Genomic DNA, 17,075 nt, shown 5'->3' with positions numbered 1-17,075 from the left:
ATCCCCCAGTGCTACCTGAGGTGCTTGAAGGCGGCAGCGCTGAGTGTGTCCTAATCTCCTGGCATCACCACAACAGCCACACAGTGCCGAAAGTCATATATACCATAAAACTTAATTAAACGCCCGGTCCCTTTTACTAGCCTGGTGTAGCTACACATTTTGACAAATAAAGGCCTGTCTCAATTAGACGCCTGGTCTTTTGGCCAAGCAGTTCATTTTTTTGGATGTATAAAACCGGAGTGTTGACTACCCACTTGAGCTAACATTAATTAGCTGTTGAGAGCGCACATACAAATTTAAATGTTCAAACTTTTGCTAATATGAAGATGCTACACATTGTCAGCTCGGCTCATTTCATCTTACTGAAACAATGAACGCCAGAGAAGATGTAATGACGTCAGGAGTCAGAACAAACAGAAGCTTGATGCTCCCTGTGTGTGTGTGTGTAACAAGTGGACTGTATGCGTGTTGTGAGCCCATTTATGCTGGTGCACCTTACTCTCTGAGTTATGTGCCTTTCAGATAGGACGATACTGTGCCATTCTCACTTTAGAGCAGGTTTTTTTTATTAGTAAATGGCACAGTTGCTTTTTGCCTCCTCAAAACAGCAGTGTGCAAACAATGTACCTAACCACAGCTCATTTTAAGACCTACACAGATGGGTACAAATACATTTGCACAATGTGGGTGCTGGCCGTGAAAATGACAGCTGTGCTGGCCTGAAACTAGCAATGACAGTTACACTGCTCTGTGTGGCACTTTGCGTTGGGTGTGAGATAGGGCCCCAAATGTGTATTCATCCACAGCTGAAAACAGTTCCCAGTAAATGCACTATTTGCGACCATTTGAGTCCATATTTAGAAAAGGTAGAGTGCCCAGCTGTTACAGATTAAGTATTTATCTTCAGTGTTAACCCATGGGCTTGTCACCTAGAACCACATACAGCAGAAGCTGTGCACTGCTGACAGAATTGACCCTTCGCTAAATCCCGCCCCCGGATGCACACTGACCAATCATAACATAGCATCAGGCGGTTCAGACCAGGGTCCGACAACAACACAGCTGTGCTCCATTGACTCTGATGCAGTCGTTTCAGATTTCCTTCATTTTCAGGCTGGTTTTGTGGATTTGGAGCTAAATGTTGTGCCTGGGGCACGTCATGCATTAATGATACTCGTTACCTGGAGAGGTTGGAAAAAGATAAACGTTTCTTCCCTGTTCCAAAACCAAAATCAAACCCTGAAAAGTGTAGGGTTAGCTAGCTAGCTACTGAAGATATAGCCTACTGAATGTATACACATGCTGCTTTTGCTTTTTAATGATTAAAACAGTGAAACAAAGACCGACCCTGCTGTACAGGAACCAGTGAAGGGAAGCAGGGAAACTTTGCTCATATTCAACCAGCTCTCTGTCATCGCAGTGTGTGCAGGTGAACGTTGCTTGGCTTCCCCCAGAGATCCCTGCCCATCTGGCGGTGGATGTCCGGGTGCTGGCAGCAGCAGCACGGGGGTGAAGCCAAACACCGTTCATCTGCACACACTACGATACCACACAGCTGGTTCAATATCAGCAAAGTTTCCCTTTATATTCATTGTCTTGTGTGGCGATCAGCAGTGATGTGGTGGTTCACTTTTACACTGTGATCTGTAGCCTATAGTTCATCTTTAGCTTCTAACTATCTTTGTCTTTCTAACCTGTTGTTGCTGCTGAGTCAGTTTGACATCCTGGATATATCCTTCAAACACAGACTGTAGACCCCTCTGTCTGCTTCTCTCTGGAATCACTCTTTCATTTCTCCAAAAATATGATAATATTTCTTCAGGAAGTGCACTTAGTTACAGTGTAGGCTCCATGCTTACTCTGACAGCTTGTCTGACCATCACAAAGTTGCAGGGCTTAGCGAAAGGTCAGTTGAGAAACAGCACAACACATTGTTGGGTTTTGGTCTTTTTATGGAATTTGTAAGACAATAACATAAATAAGAATAATATCTCCAGCTTTATCCTTTAAGATAAACATTTCAAAAAGCCTTATATCAATATATTGATTTTTCCTCAGAGATTTAAAAGTATATTTTATCTCAGCTTAAGTATAAAATGTCATATACAAAGTATCTCCAGAGTGGTAGTTTGAATTTATGTTATTCATTTGCATGCATTCGTGTTTAAAATTAGGACCTAGTGCTTTTTTTGATAAGCCCACCCATCATTACAAATTTTTTTCTCTTTATTTCAGATTTTTTTTATCCCCAATACTTCACCAAAGTGGTTTGCAAGCTGCTGCCTGTCAAGACTGATTATCATGTTGAGATCATTCTGGGAGGCCATTAGCTTTGTGTGTGTTTCTTATTCAGTAATTCATTGTTGCTACTCCACTCTTATCATGTGATCTCTCTCAGTGTTCTGGTCCAACATGGCCGCCATCAGTGGGTTCAGGCGGCGCTCTGCTCCTCTGTCACACGGTTGGAACAGTAGTCCTTTATACCTGGAGGAGGAGAGAGCAGAGGAGGAAGACAATGATGAGCTTGATGAGGATTCCCAAGAACGCAAAGAAATACAACTCTGTGTTTTAACGTCTTTATGTGTGTTTTTGCTTTTCATGAACTGCCTGCTAACGACTGTGAATCATCTGTGACACAAACCACATTTAACTATTCAACTTTAATCTCATGCTTTAAGTACAGTTATTGAATTTCGATCTCGCCTTCTTCCCCTTTAGTCAACTGCTTCCCATTTGTGAAGTGATCACTTCTTCTTTCGTTACATTTAATCGGGAATTGGGATGTTAAGCAAATCATCTAGTCATCAAAAACAACAAGGGACTTCACTGGAAGTCATTTTTGTGTCTAACTTCCTTTCTCTAGAATTAACAAAATCTACGATATGATGTGAAATGTGACGAAACTGACATCGGCGATGCTTGTGTATATGCGTGTGTGGTGGGTATGTATTTCCGTAAAGCACTTACTCTGTACAATACTCTGGTAGACTTGAGCAGCAGGAGAGTCAGGCACTACATTTAGGAAAGACCTGCCCTCGTCGCAGCTTCGTGCTATCCTGGGGTCCAGAGGCACCCTTCCTAACAGGGGCAGATCTAGATCTGCACACATCCGCTCAGCGCCCCCGGTGGTGGGAGGGAAGATCTGTGACGTGTTCTACAACAGAGAGGACAAAGAAAACTCAGTGTCTGCACTTCAGATTCTGTGGATCCTAAGTTACATAGGAACTTTTCAACATTTGGCATGTCTGTGGGACACATGGGACACAACATAAAGCATTAACAGCTAATTTTTAGTTCACAAACTGAAGCTGTTTGCTACTTCAAAAGGCCTTTTCTCAGATCTTTTCAAGATGTACACCAGCATTATTTTCACTCCGACAAAACATTCTTTGACAACCTTTTTTTCACGCCAACAACAAAGAGTAAGACTAAATAAAAAACCCTTTGAAAACAAGAACTCTGATTAAATGAGCAGCCAAAGTTTGGAAGTGATAACAGTATTCACTGAGGAGATTCAGTCCATTGTTCCACTGAGAGCAGAGGGATAAGACACTGTGGTTGTGTGAGCATGTAAACACTGCCTTTTCCTCTAACTTTGGGAGTGACGGGAACTGTAAGTCATATATGTAACTGCTGTAACTGTACAAAACAAAAGCTATGACAGCTGTGACCTCAAAATGCTTCGAAGACATAAAAATAATGCATGACTAAAATCAGATAAACATTTCATTTACAATAACTGGACTAAAGTAACAAACATTTAATGACTAAACTTTGACCAAAACTTATCTAACTTTTTATCGGACTGAGATTAAAACCAAACCAGGTGCCAAAATTAAAAGCCACACGTGCTTGGAGGCAATTTAGCATTTTACTGTCATGAAGTTGGGTTACTCACGAGACTGAAACTGAGCGGTCAAAATTGAGAAGCTGAGGCTGAGATATCCTGATTTTTAGTCCCTCGAATGAGTCAAGCACCACAAACACTGCATTTGGAAACTAATAGCATTTTTTAAATGCTACATTTAAAGTTTGTAACACAGGCTTTCTGTTGTAAACTTGCAGTCTCGAAGCCACATGTGACACTACTTTGATGATGTCACTATTAGGATTGCCGTGATACACCGGTTTCAAGGAATACCGTGATATAAAAGTTGATTGTTATCACACTGTGTATATTTTCTTATCTACGATATTGGAGAATGGAGAATCTCCTCTTCATTTTAGTAGGGAGTTTTTCCTTATCCGCTATGAGGATCCAAAGGACAGAGGGATGTCGTATGCTGTAAAGCCCTCTGAGGCAAACTGTGATTTGTGATATTGGGCTTTGTAAATAAAATTGAACTGAACTGAATTGAATTGGATGTTATGTTACATTACATGAAAGTTTATCACTCACTCACTAGCACTCTCCAGCAACACTCAGAGAGACACAGAGCTGCTCCTCTGTTTAATCTGTCTGTTAATTAGTCTACAGTGTGACATCGGTCTGTATGCTGCACGTGCTACGCTGAATCAGTCTGTGAGCTGACATTACCGCAGCACATGTGCAATGCAGCGCTGCGCTACTAGTTTGTGTGTGAGGTTCGATTGTAGCGTGTCACCGTTCCTCTTGGTAGTTGGAGTCTATTTTGTGACATTAAGCCAGCACCTGGATGCAGGTGACAGATGTGTTTAAGAAAATGCAGCGACAACTCAGACATTTCATATACAAGACGTATATAACGCAGACAAAGACAGGGTTTTCCCTGGGTTTTTTCGAGACCAAGGTGGCAAAGGCCTGTGGCTGGGGCATCTTGACAGCTGTACTTTTAGAAACCGTGCCCCCTCTATTAAATATGAAAGGAGGCCCCCACATGCTTGAGTTTTACACTGCTGACTTGTATGATCAGAACAGACATGTCCTGTAATGTTCAGCCTTCTATGATTATATTTACCCTTTACAGCAGGCACATCCTGACAGCTGAGAATATTACTGTCAGGTATTGTCCCCCCTCTATTAAATATGAAAGGAGACTGAAAATCACAGGACATGGAGCTGTGACTTGTTCTAAACTATAAAGGATTTAGGCCTACTTGATACTTTAACACTCGTGTTATAGTTTTGTATCCTGTGCTGCAAACCTTTAAACCTCTGTAGCTCCAGTGCTGTGTGCAAAAAGTTAACATATCATTTTCATATAATTTTCATTTACATGTTGTGCAGCTGTATATTTTCAAACAGGGGGAAAAACCCTGTCTTTGAATTTTATTTTGATCACAGTCTGTTTTTATAAAAGTGCTTGTGACATCTCAAATGTGACTTTGACTTGCAGCTGAAAACATGTAGCCCATTTTGTAGAAAATCCCAAGATATATATAGTGTATCACCAGTCTGCCTGTAAATACTGAGATATGAATTTCTGGCCATATTGCCCAGCCCTATTCTGTACAAAGTCTCTCACCAAGAATATCATCTCAGGGGACAAAAATACCAAGAAGAAAAACACATCAGATGTGAACGAAGCACATAGGTCTTGGTTGATTTTGTGGGTTTCAAAGGTGAGCTGCATGTGGTTGAGAAAACCTGTGCACTGCATGCTCACTCTGCGACTCTCTCAAAGTCTGTGTGTCACAGTGGAAGCTGGTGTTTTGACCTAATTCAGACTTCAAGGGAGGCCACTATTAACTTGTTTTGCTATAACAGATGAAGTGACAACTCTGTGGTCACGTTGGTTTTACCATCTCCATCAACAACTGCTCCTCTTTGCTGTGGGTGTCTTGGGGTCATTTGGCAAAAACTGTCCAAACCTCTGCTTGTATTGCCTTTCATTATATTAGATAGTTTCCAGTTTCTTTTGTGTGTATCTGACTGTGTCTTTGCATCACTGTGTAGGCGCGTGTGCATCTGTCAGTGACCTTGCATGAAGGACAAACGAAGCCACTCATGTTCTCCACCACTCCGATGATGGGCAGTTTCACCTTCTTACAGAACCTGATCTCCTTTCGCACATCCTGCAGCGATACCTCCTAGACAGCGAGAAACAGAAATAGAAAGAAAGAAAGAAAGAAAGAAAGAGAAAGGCAAAGCAAGAGAGGAAGGAGAGAGACAAGATGAGGACAACAGAGACGGGGAGGAGACGAAAACACTGGTAAACAGAGCGAACATTGCTTTCCCTTCCCTCACAAGTCGTTCCCTTGAGAGAAGCAGTTAGCCCCGATAAACTGAGCAGCTCTCACGTGGAAATGTGTGGAAATGTTCGAGTGTAAAAAACCCTTCTCTTTGATAAAGAGATCAGCAACTTGTCACTTGATATTAAAGCAGACAGGCTGCTTTATTTGGGTAATTCCCACCTCGTGTGTGGTTAGTTTTGGTTAAGTGAGAGCTGAAGGAATGAGGAAGTGACTCTCCTGCTGTCTGACCTCACAAGTCCAGGCCTAATTTAAGTATCAGGAAGTGTTTACTCAGATCACGTCTTTCACCAAATACAGTAAAACTTGATTGATTTCGGGGCTCTTAAACAATGACACAAGTTCATTGTGACAAATGCTGGACAGGGATAGAAGACTTTACAATCTACTACAACTAACAGTTGGTGCATGTGTTTGAAAACTCTTTCATCTTTGTCCAGACTCTTCTTCACAACTCTGTGGCTTTGGCACAGATTGTGAACCTGAACACACAGTGGATTTTTAGCATGTTAACAAGCTAACAGACTTTGATACTAGCTAATCATTAGCCTCTCATTGACACTGTACATAAACAGTGGGGAACGGCACAGGAATTAAGTGTTTATGTGACGCATTTGCGATCGGCTGTTAACAAAGATCAGGGTCAGAGAGCAGGGACACTGGAGCACCATTTTTACATTGTCTGCATTTAAGACTATATGGGCAAATTTACAGTATGCATGCATACAGTATGATGTGTATACATGTGTATCTGTGAGTCTATATGGTTGCTGTGACATCAGACTTGGTGCCTGTTTCGTAAACAGGAGGTAGCGAGGTAACTTCAGGGTTAATTCTGGGTTTTCAGTGCTACGAAGCTGGTTCTGTTTTCATCGGGATAAATCACTGTGATAACTTATGCTGCTCCGGGGCAGGTAATGTTCATGGTATCGTATCACTGCCTGTCAACACAGTGACCTCTGACCAATCAGATCACTGTGGAAAAAAGTATTCATGGATGAATTTTTGGAGTCTCAGGTAGAAAAAAGTAACCTATATATTGTTAGAGGTCAGTGATAATAGGAGGTCAGCGAACAGAGAGATCTTTGCAACACTACACAAATATTTTTAGCAGGATTTTAACTTACGCAAAGTTTATTTTAGTCCACAGTGATAGTGCTGCTACTTTTACTCTGATTCCATCACTGCAGCTCTAAATAACAGTAACAAAATGATCCACACAATGTTAATTGGCTTCTGTTATTATAAATGCAACATTTCAGTCAGATAGACCTCATCAGTCATTAACGAGGCAACTTTTCCACACTTTATTTCAGCAGCAGAAACAGTCTTGCATCACCTTAAAGTGTTTCATGTGACATATTCATCATAGTATTTTCAATATTTCTATATTTCCATTATAACATTACGGAGTATCGTCTACATCCCACGCCATTGACATTTTTCTGTCTCGCAGTCGCAGACATTTTCAGTACCTTTCACTCATGTGGTATGAAGCAGCCTACTTCATTCATGGTACTGATGATGTTGTTCGTAATTAACACCCCCGCATCTTTCACATGAACACACTCGTGGCTGGAGAGGAAAACCCAGAGTTGACTGAACTAGCTGATAACCAGCTTTTTAATACTGGACAGCCACTGTTAGGGTTAGTCAGACCAGATAACAGTAAGAAATCCTGGGTAGTCAGCAGCTAAAGCCTGGCAGTGTTGTGTTCTGTTTATGTGTGTCTGTACAATGAATGCGCAGATTTCACACCTTCTATAACTATTATATAATACACAGGTTTTTTTTCTTCCTCCCAACAACTGTTTTGTATTTTATATACGGTCTTGCTGACATTTTACTACTTTTATTGTGTTGTGTATAAACAAATAACCACTAAACATGCTGGGTTATGGCTTTATATGGTGCCGTGACAGCCTGTGCAGTCACACTGTACCACTGACTTTTTATGGGTATATGATACAATAGCATCCTCTGTTGGTTGCCACATGATAGCTGCAATTTGCAGATGTAAAAATGGTGAGAGGGAAACAACAGCTGCAAGTTATTGCTAAAAGGACACACTGGGATTACTTTACTGCCAACAGTTCTCCTGTAACTACAAGACTATACTGTTTAACTGCTATCAAGAATTGTCATACAGCTTCCTCCAGCTTAACCAAGACTGAACAGAAGTCCTTAATTTAGACCCTGAGAGTATTTCAGCCAAAATATGCAGCTAGAGATGAACAGCTACCAATTTCATGACTGGACTGTAAAATTCCCGGTGGATAGTATAACCGTTCAACCCTGAATTATTATTAATCCCATATTTGATTACCGCACAACATCGACCAAAGCTAGCAACAGTCTCCCTGACGCAGCTGCAGCATGCAAATTGCTGTTCCCTTGTTGACATAGGGGACGTGCAGCATGCAAACCCAGTGATGCTAATGGCTCCATGTCCTCATTTGCAGTGATACAGTGACTAAGCAAGGATTTCAAAGACAGGCTATCTTTAATATTAATGCACATCTGATATGGTTTTCATATGTTGATGTTGGTGCAGGTGTTGGCTATGGTATTGTTTTATTATCAATGCAAACTGAAAGTGCTGCTCATTTTATTTGTGGTTTTCAATATAAAAGTTGGTGAAATCTAGGGGTGTAAATCACCAGCTTCATCATGATACGATATTATATCGATTTGTATGGATGACGATACAATGTTTGCCGATATCACAAAGTCTGTCACGATATGATTTTGATTTGATTCAATTCAGGAGCCTGCGATCGATATGACGTGATATCATATGCCCATGTAACACAATCATTTACATCAACTCACAAAAACAACTAGAATATGATTTGACCATTTTACTTCTGAGCTCTTCCAGGTATCAGGCATTTAAGTGAAAAATAGTATTCTTCTGTAACAAAAAATAATAAAAATAGACCTGTTCACTAAAGTCTCACATTTCTCATGTTTGAGTGAATTTCAAAATAAAGGTGTATTTTTAAGATGATGATATTTATCGATGTTTTCATTTTGCATCGATGTAATCGGATCGTTAATCAATGAATCGATGTGGATCGATGTATCGTTACACCCCTAGTGAAATCATTTCAATAATAGTAATAATAATACATTGGCACTCAAAGATGCTTTACAAATTCAGGCACAAAACAAAAAACAGACAAGCATCGGCAGAGCAGAGTGTGCGGGTGGGAGTGTGAAGATGGAGGAGCTCAGACAGGTAGGGTGGGGCCTGGTTATTGAGGGCTTTGTAATGTTACAAGGAGGATTTCAAGGTGGATTCTCTGGGGAATGGGGAGCCAGTGGAGCTTATGGAGAAGGACATGATAAGCACAATTTAAACACAGCATGATAATACTGAGAGCAATAATCATGATTTGAAATCTTGATAGTTTCATCTCCATTGGCAGCAAATGCTAATGGGAGTCTTCTTTGACCAACACCTGCATGTAAAGAACGTGGTCCCGTCTGGTTTATCTTAACTAAGAAACACTGACGAAATCAAAGCTGTATTATCTTTTCAATATCTGGAACAAATCTGTCATGTCTTATTTTCCTATTGTCTTGATTATTGTAACTCACTGTTCACCACCCTGAGCTGTTCTGTGTCTCACCTTGGTCCAAAATGTGGCTGCTAGACTTCTAACAAATACATGACGGAGGCCACACATAACACCTGTATTGGCTGCTCTGCACTGGTTACCCACAGGACGTCGAATTGATTTTAGAATTATTTTGGTCACCTATAAAGCACTACACAGACTGGCCCCACTTTACATTCTTCAATTACTGTGTCCCCTGGCTAAGATGGGACCACTTAGGTCCCTCAGGCCTTCTGACCAAGGTCTCTGGCTGTGCCAAAATTTTGGCCAAAAAAAAAAAAAAAAAAAAAAAGATCAGCTTTTGCAGCTGTAGCTGTGCTGGAACTGTCTTCCCTTAGATATTAAAAACACTAAGTCAGAGGATATTCTAAAGACGCTGTTAAAAACTCATTTCTTTTGTAAGCACTTATGCTGTGTCTCAAATCGCGTACTTCTGTACTTAAAATATTTTGAGTGCATAAGTGCATTCACACTGAGAAGTATGGAGAACTGCAGTGCACTATGAGTACCCGGATGGTGCACTCAAAACGGTCAAGAAGTTGAGCGTGGAACTACGGACACTTCTCGCCCTCAATGGTCGCCATCTTGACTACGTAGCGGAAGGGGAGGGACCACTTTTCAACGTCGCTGCATTGTCCAAATACATGTGTTTTTTGCACTAAGCACCACTATACTGTTGTCGGGTATAAACCAGCAGTATGTTTATTGGGTTAATTTAGCAATCTGTAATGATTTGGTACCGCGAACGATAATGTGAATGCTAGCGCTAGTTGCTAACTTGCTCATTTGCAGTCCTCATTTCCGGTGAGTGCACAACGGCCGTGTTTGGTTTGAGACAACACTACCCTGTCGACATTCGCACACTACGCCAATGCATACATAGTGCCAACAGTATACTACATAAGGGTGTACTAACGGAAGCATGTGATATGAGACACACCATTTGTGTCATAATGTGTACTTGCCTTCTGTGCAGTTTTAATGTCTGTATATTTTTATTCTCTGTACAGTTTTGATGTGTTTTATTTCCTGTTTCTCGGTTTTACTGTTATTTTTCTTCAGTGTTTTTATTGTTCAGCATCTTGTATCTCTATAAATAAACTTTACGTACTCACAGTTTTGCAATAACAAAATACATTAAGTGTGAACATAATGCAGACTATCGACATGTTTCATTAATGTCTCAGACATTAATGTCTTTCATATCATGTGTATTGTATCTGTAACATGTTGACTGTTCCAACATTTCTGGTCATTTTTTGGTCATGACGTGGCAAATACAGTGTGGTGAAGTTTAGGCTGAGGAAATTCTTTGGTTAAGAGTAGGAAAACATACTCATTTCATTAGACCCACTATCTCTTAACGTGCCTCATGCACTTAAAACACATTACATTTCCCATCATTGCTCTCCATAACCCCCACAACGGGTGGTGACTTGCTTTACTTAGCTGTAGGTTAAACATGTAGGTGGCTTGCTGTATTTAGCTGTGGGTAAAACCTGTAGGTGGAGAGAGGACTGGTGACAGTCACAGCAGTAATCAAAGTGAGGGGTTTTCCAGGTGAGATAAAATGAGATCCCACTCCTTAGTCAAAGCACTTACAAGTACATTGCATAATGTGACATTCTCCCATTGTGCTTGTTGAATATTTAAGACACAGGTTCTTTCTTTAGAAAAATTTTAATACTGCATAGTACATAGGGAGGCAGGAATACCAATTTCCCCCAGCAGCACTGAGAGTGCTGCGTGTTGCAAGGTAGCTGTGGCATGTTGCGTTCTGAGTAAAGGGAGCGTTTCTCTCATTTTCTGTCTGTTAATCATGTCTAGGCTTTCAGTGTTACTATCACTATTACTATTACTCCCTGGAGTTACACAAAAATGACCAGCTGAATGAACATCAGGTGGCTGAAAATCATTCTGGGAAATGTAGAAAGTTACCAACTGAAGACCAAGTAGTCAAATCAGGTGGAGTGAAAGTAGACGCAGACGGTATTTGATGTTGGAATTCCCCTTTACAGTTGCTGTAAACGCTGTTAGTGTTCAAGTTATGTTTAAGTGTGCTACCTGTGGTGTGGTGATGATGACAGCTCCATCCACGTGGGTGGAGCTCAGGTACTGGATGATCGACAGGTGTTCGTCAGAGGTGCCAGGGGGCGTGTCCACAATGAGGTAATCCAGCTCCCCCCAGTCGACATCCCTCAGAAACTGCTTGATCATCCCTGATTTTAAACAAACGCCACACAGGTTTTAAGTGTGTGACATCTTGAAGAAGTTAGATACATTTTACATACACATACACACACACACACACACACAATACCATTCTTCTTGGGTCCTCTCCAGATCACTGCATCATCAGGGCTGCTGAGCAGGAAGCCAATCGACATGACTGCCAGGTTGTCATCCACATACTGCAACACACACACAAACACACACACAGACACACACAGACACACACACAAATACATTTATGATACATGCAACTTCTTAAAGGAATAAAACATTACAAACTACAGCAGCATGGTTTGAACTGACTCACCACAGGAGACCAGCCGGAGCCACTCTGGTGAACCTGTGCACAAGAGAACAGATTAGTGACCTACTCTGAGGTAACAGCTCAACATAAGTGATGTCATATTGCCCACAACTCACCTGTTCTCCCTCTAAACCCATGATACGAGGAATGGATGGACCACAGATATCCACATCCAGCAGGGCAACCTAAAGAGAGAGAAAGGGATCAGAAAAAGTGTAAAGTCTGTGATTGTCTGAAGTGATTTTATTTTTTTTATTTATTTATTTTTTTTAAAGATATTTTTTGGGCGTTTTAGCCTTTAATTGATAGGACAGCTTAAGCGTGAAGGGGGGAGAGAGAGAGGGAGTGACATGCAGCAAAGGGCCACGGGCTGGAGTCGAACCTGGGCTGCTGCGGCAACAGCCTTGTACATGGGGCGCCTGCTCTACCACTAAGCCACCGATGCCCCGTCTGAAGGGATTTTAAACTACACCTCAGTTTTGTAATCCTGTACAAATGTCTACAGCGACAACTGATGTTGAGGAAGCTGACCATTTTTATTCATTCATTTCATTTAACCCATTTTTATCTAGGTAAGTCCAGTTAAGATAAACAATCTCTTTTCAAGGGAGCCATTATACTGAACTTTACGACCTCGTATGTCTCTTAACTCAAGCCTGCAGTGACCTCTAGTGGTCTTAAGTTGACGCCAACAGGAAACAGCAACAGGTTTCGGACTAAACCTCAGGTACAGTAAAAACCGCAGCTTCTGAGGGAACAGCAGATGGGTTTGAGAGCGCCCACTCATTCCACATAACACAGGTTTGAACTCATTTTGACCTTAAAAGAGGAAACTGTCATGCAGTACACCCCTATAGAAAAAATACCATCCAAACGGCCTGGTGGCTTTAAAGGTTTTGGTTTTTGAACAAATGGCTGTGGGCTATGTGGTTTACGCGGTGTAAACAAAAAAAATAAAATGATTACCTCCTTCGTGCTGTCACTTGCCAGAGCGTGAGCCAGGTGAGCGCTGAACGTACTCTTCCCCACTCCTCCTTTCCCAGACAGCACGAGGATCTTGTGTTTGACTGTTGACAGCTTCACTCCAATCTCTGCTATGGCTGGAGATGAGACAGGGGGAAGAAATGAAGAATGGAGACTCTCAAATGAGACAGAATAAGAGTTCACTTAAAAATTGGTTATTTCAAAGCTACAAACGTCTCCTGGTTTAATTCAAATCATCCTAATAATCTCACATGCATTTACTGAACTGTGTAAATCACATGATAATAATATGAAGATGTAGAAACAGTCTTACCAGGGTCGGGGGCCTTGGTGGCTCCGGAGGCACATATTTTCTGGTTGGGACAGCCCTGACATGACGATGACTTTCCCGCCTGCTCACTTTGTGTGCCCGGGCAGTCTGAAAAATAAAACATATAGCCTACCACTTAATAAGGCAGTGTATTGGCAAGAGTTTGATATGATAGGTATCACGGTATCACAGGAAGGCAATCCAGGCACTCCAAAAATATAGAAAACTTAATATATTTTGTTATGCCCTGACAAAGACCTGCAGTGGTCAAAACATGTTGGCTCTTTCAATGGTTTAGCCACAACAATACAGTCTTTTTAAGACGTCCTTCCTTGTTTTCTATATTTTTGGAGTGCCTGGATTGACTTCCTGTGTATCCTGTTGTTTCCCATTCTCTATGAGCACCCAACACAAGGTTTTGATCTACAGTTGATCCAGTCATCTCTCTCTTTCTGATATGTATCATGTTACAGGGGTTACAATTCAATAGACTACCAGTGTGGGGCATTTATCAGACCACGCAGGTTCTGGTTGCTGGATTTAAACTCAAGTCTAGACACTTTATTAGGTACACCTGTTCAACTGCTCGTTAATGCAAATGGCTAATCAGCAACTCAATGCATTGAGGTATTCAGGCATGTAAACATGGTCAAGATGACCTGCTGAAGTTCAGACTGAGCATCAGAATGGGGAAGAAAGGTGATTTAAGTGACTCTGAACATGGTTGTTGGGCTGCTCTGATGGTCCGAAACAGAGAAAATTCTCTCTGGGTGAAAAAGCCTTGTTGATGCCAGAGGTCAGAGGAGAGCGGCCAGACTGGTTCAAGATGATAGAAAGGCAACAGGAAGTCAAATAAGCACTGGTTCCAACCAAGGTCTGCAGAAGACCATCTCTGAAGCAACAACACCTTGTCCAACCTTGAAGCAGATGGGCTACAGCAGCAGAAGACCACACCAGGTGCCACTCCTGTCAGCTAACAACAGGAAACTGAGGCTACAGTTCACACAGGCTCACCAAAACTGGACAATAGAAGATTGGAAAACGTTGCCTGGTCTGATGAGTCTGGATTTCTGCTGCCACATTCAGATGGTAGGGTCAGAATTTGGCATCATGGATCCATCCTGCCTTGTATCAACGGTTCAGGCTGCTGCTGGTGGTGTAATGGTGTGGGGGAGATTTTCTTAGTACCAACTGAGCATGGTTTAAACACCACAGCCTACCTGAGTATTGTTGCTGAGCGTGTCCATCCCTTTATGACCACAGTGTACCCATCTTCTGATGGCTACTTCCAGCAGGATAACACACCATGTCACAAAGCTCACATCATCTCAAACATGACAATGAGTTCACTGTACTCCAATGGCCTCCACAGTCACCAGATCTCAGTCCAATAGAGCACCTTTGGGATGTGCTGGAACGGGAGATTCTCATCATGGATGTGCAGCCGACACATCTGCAGCAACTGTGTGATGTCATCATGTCAATATGGACCAAAATCTCTGAGGAATGTTTCCAGCACCTTGTTGAATCTATGCCATGAAGACCTAAGGCCATTCTGAAGGCAAAAGGGGTCCAACCCAGTACTAGTAAGGTGTACCTAATAAAGTGGCAGGTGAGTGCATGTATTTTCTAACCTGTTCACCCACACTGCCTGCTGCTGGGACTGTCATTTCAAACTTGGATGAAACAAACAGGACTTTCTTTCATATTCTAGTTGAGATACTTAAGTTTACAAACACACCAACCATGTCAAGGTGAATATATAATAACACTGAAATTAATTACACAGAGAATTAAAAGTAACTCGGATGTTAAGGAGATTAAATGTAACTCTGGGGTGTAGCATATATCATCTGTGAATGCAACACAGCAGAACAGTATGGTTTAATGTGGTATAATATCTGTAAAAACCAGAAAGTAACTGTTGTTATTTTCCACATTGAGTCTACAGGTCTGTGTCACAGTGACTCAGCAACATTTCAAGTGGTGTAGCAGCTCATAAAACAAAGATTTCAGCACTGTATATGTAGTCCTGTGTGTTTATTATGTCTTGTTCGAGCTAAATTAAGCAACTTCTGCGATATCGACCCGCTGTCATTTATCAAATGGCTGTCACGTTATAAGAGACACTTTATTAAGTGCGTCATTGAACCTCACAAGCGATTTCTGTTTAATTTTCTCTCAAAACAACCCAGTAGTGCCAGCTTATATGCAACTGTAATGATATTTTATTTAACTGAAACCCTGCCTGAGTGTAAAAACTAGCTAACAGGAACATTTAACGTTAACGGTACAGTGTTGCTACAGTAACAGTGATACGTTTGTTTAAAACCGACAACAGCCTTACTGTTATAACAATATTACATATTACGAAACCATTAATATTGTCTAAATGTCACAAAAATATTTAGTTAAAAACTCACGCTCATTAGCGTTATCCGGTACGTCTGACATCTTTGCACAAGTGTCCTCACGTTAAAGTCTTCCCCGCTAAAAGGTTCCGGGTACGCACAATATGAAGCTCCGGTTGCGCAGTATATAAAATAAAATAATAAAAAATAATAAAATAAAATGAAATGAAAACATAAATAAATAAATAAAATAAAACGAAATGAAAAAATAAATAAAATAAAATAAAACGAAATGAAAAAATAAATAAATAAAATAAAATAAAACGAAATGAATAAATAAATAAATAGAATAAAATAAAATAAAACTAAGGCAAGGCAGCTTTATTTGTATAGCACATTTCATACACAATTCAAAGTGCTTTACAGAGCAATAAAATATAAAACATACCGAAAAAAATGAAGAGAAAAAAGATATAAAAGGTAGAATTTATTACTAAATGATTTACAATTTTTTAAAAAAATCACCATCAAAAATAGCAAAAGTGCAGACAAGAGGTCCAGTGATTAATTAAAACTATTTAAAATTAAGTTTTGAAACACAGTCATTACAGGGTGGTGTAGGCAGTGTAAAAATAAATCTGGGAGGTTATACCAGGTTTGTGCTGCATGATACCAAAACTGATTCACCATGTTTAAATGAATGAATAAAAATAATTGTAAAAACCCTTATTCATTGCATTGAAGAAACAAGAGGAAGAAAAACAACCTAACAAATGAACAAAACAAAATAAATAAAGCCTTAATTTGCTAATACAAATAAAGCAATTTATTTTGAAAAACTTTCATAAATAGTTTTTGATTTTGTTTTTTTAAACTGGTGTTAAGTTGCTTTGACGATACCGCAACAGAATAGGCAGGTTACATAAAAAAGTTAAGCTCTGTAGGAAAAAATAGTGTAGTTAAATATTTATTTATTTGCTCTTTCACAAAAGCAGATTTATTTATTTTCTATTTATTTATTTTCCAAAAACAGATAACGACCTGGTCCACCTGCTACAATGATTTCTTCCCAACTTCTTTGGGAACTGCAATAAGCTGAA

The 17,075-nt window shown here is 40.5% G+C and overlaps 1 protein-coding gene across 1 annotated transcript; it reads right to left on the bottom strand.

Moving 5' to 3' along the window:
- Positions 1–1,612: 1,612 nt before the first annotated feature.
- On the bottom strand, positions 1,613–16,116 carry nubp1 (nucleotide binding protein 1 (MinD homolog, E. coli)). Its single transcript, XM_049561706.1, has 10 exons — positions 16,048–16,116; positions 13,628–13,732; positions 13,297–13,430; positions 12,447–12,515; positions 12,334–12,366; positions 12,115–12,205; positions 11,859–12,013; positions 5,899–6,009; positions 2,968–3,154; positions 1,613–2,484 (listed from the first exon to the last, which is right to left on the bottom strand). Exons 1-10 carry the CDS (start codon positions 16,076–16,078, stop codon positions 2,432–2,434), a joined length of 969 nt encoding a protein of 322 aa, XP_049417663.1. The 5' UTR covers positions 16,079–16,116; the 3' UTR covers positions 1,613–2,431.
- Between the last annotated feature and the right edge of the window lie 959 nt (positions 16,117–17,075).

Source organism: Epinephelus fuscoguttatus, linkage group LG19, assembly GCF_011397635.1.
Source record: "Epinephelus fuscoguttatus linkage group LG19, E.fuscoguttatus.final_Chr_v1".
Lineage (NCBI taxonomy): Eukaryota > Metazoa > Chordata > Actinopteri > Perciformes > Serranidae > Epinephelus > Epinephelus fuscoguttatus.
Note: the sequence above shows the minus strand (reverse complement) of the source record. Positions and strands in the feature narration are given on the sequence as shown.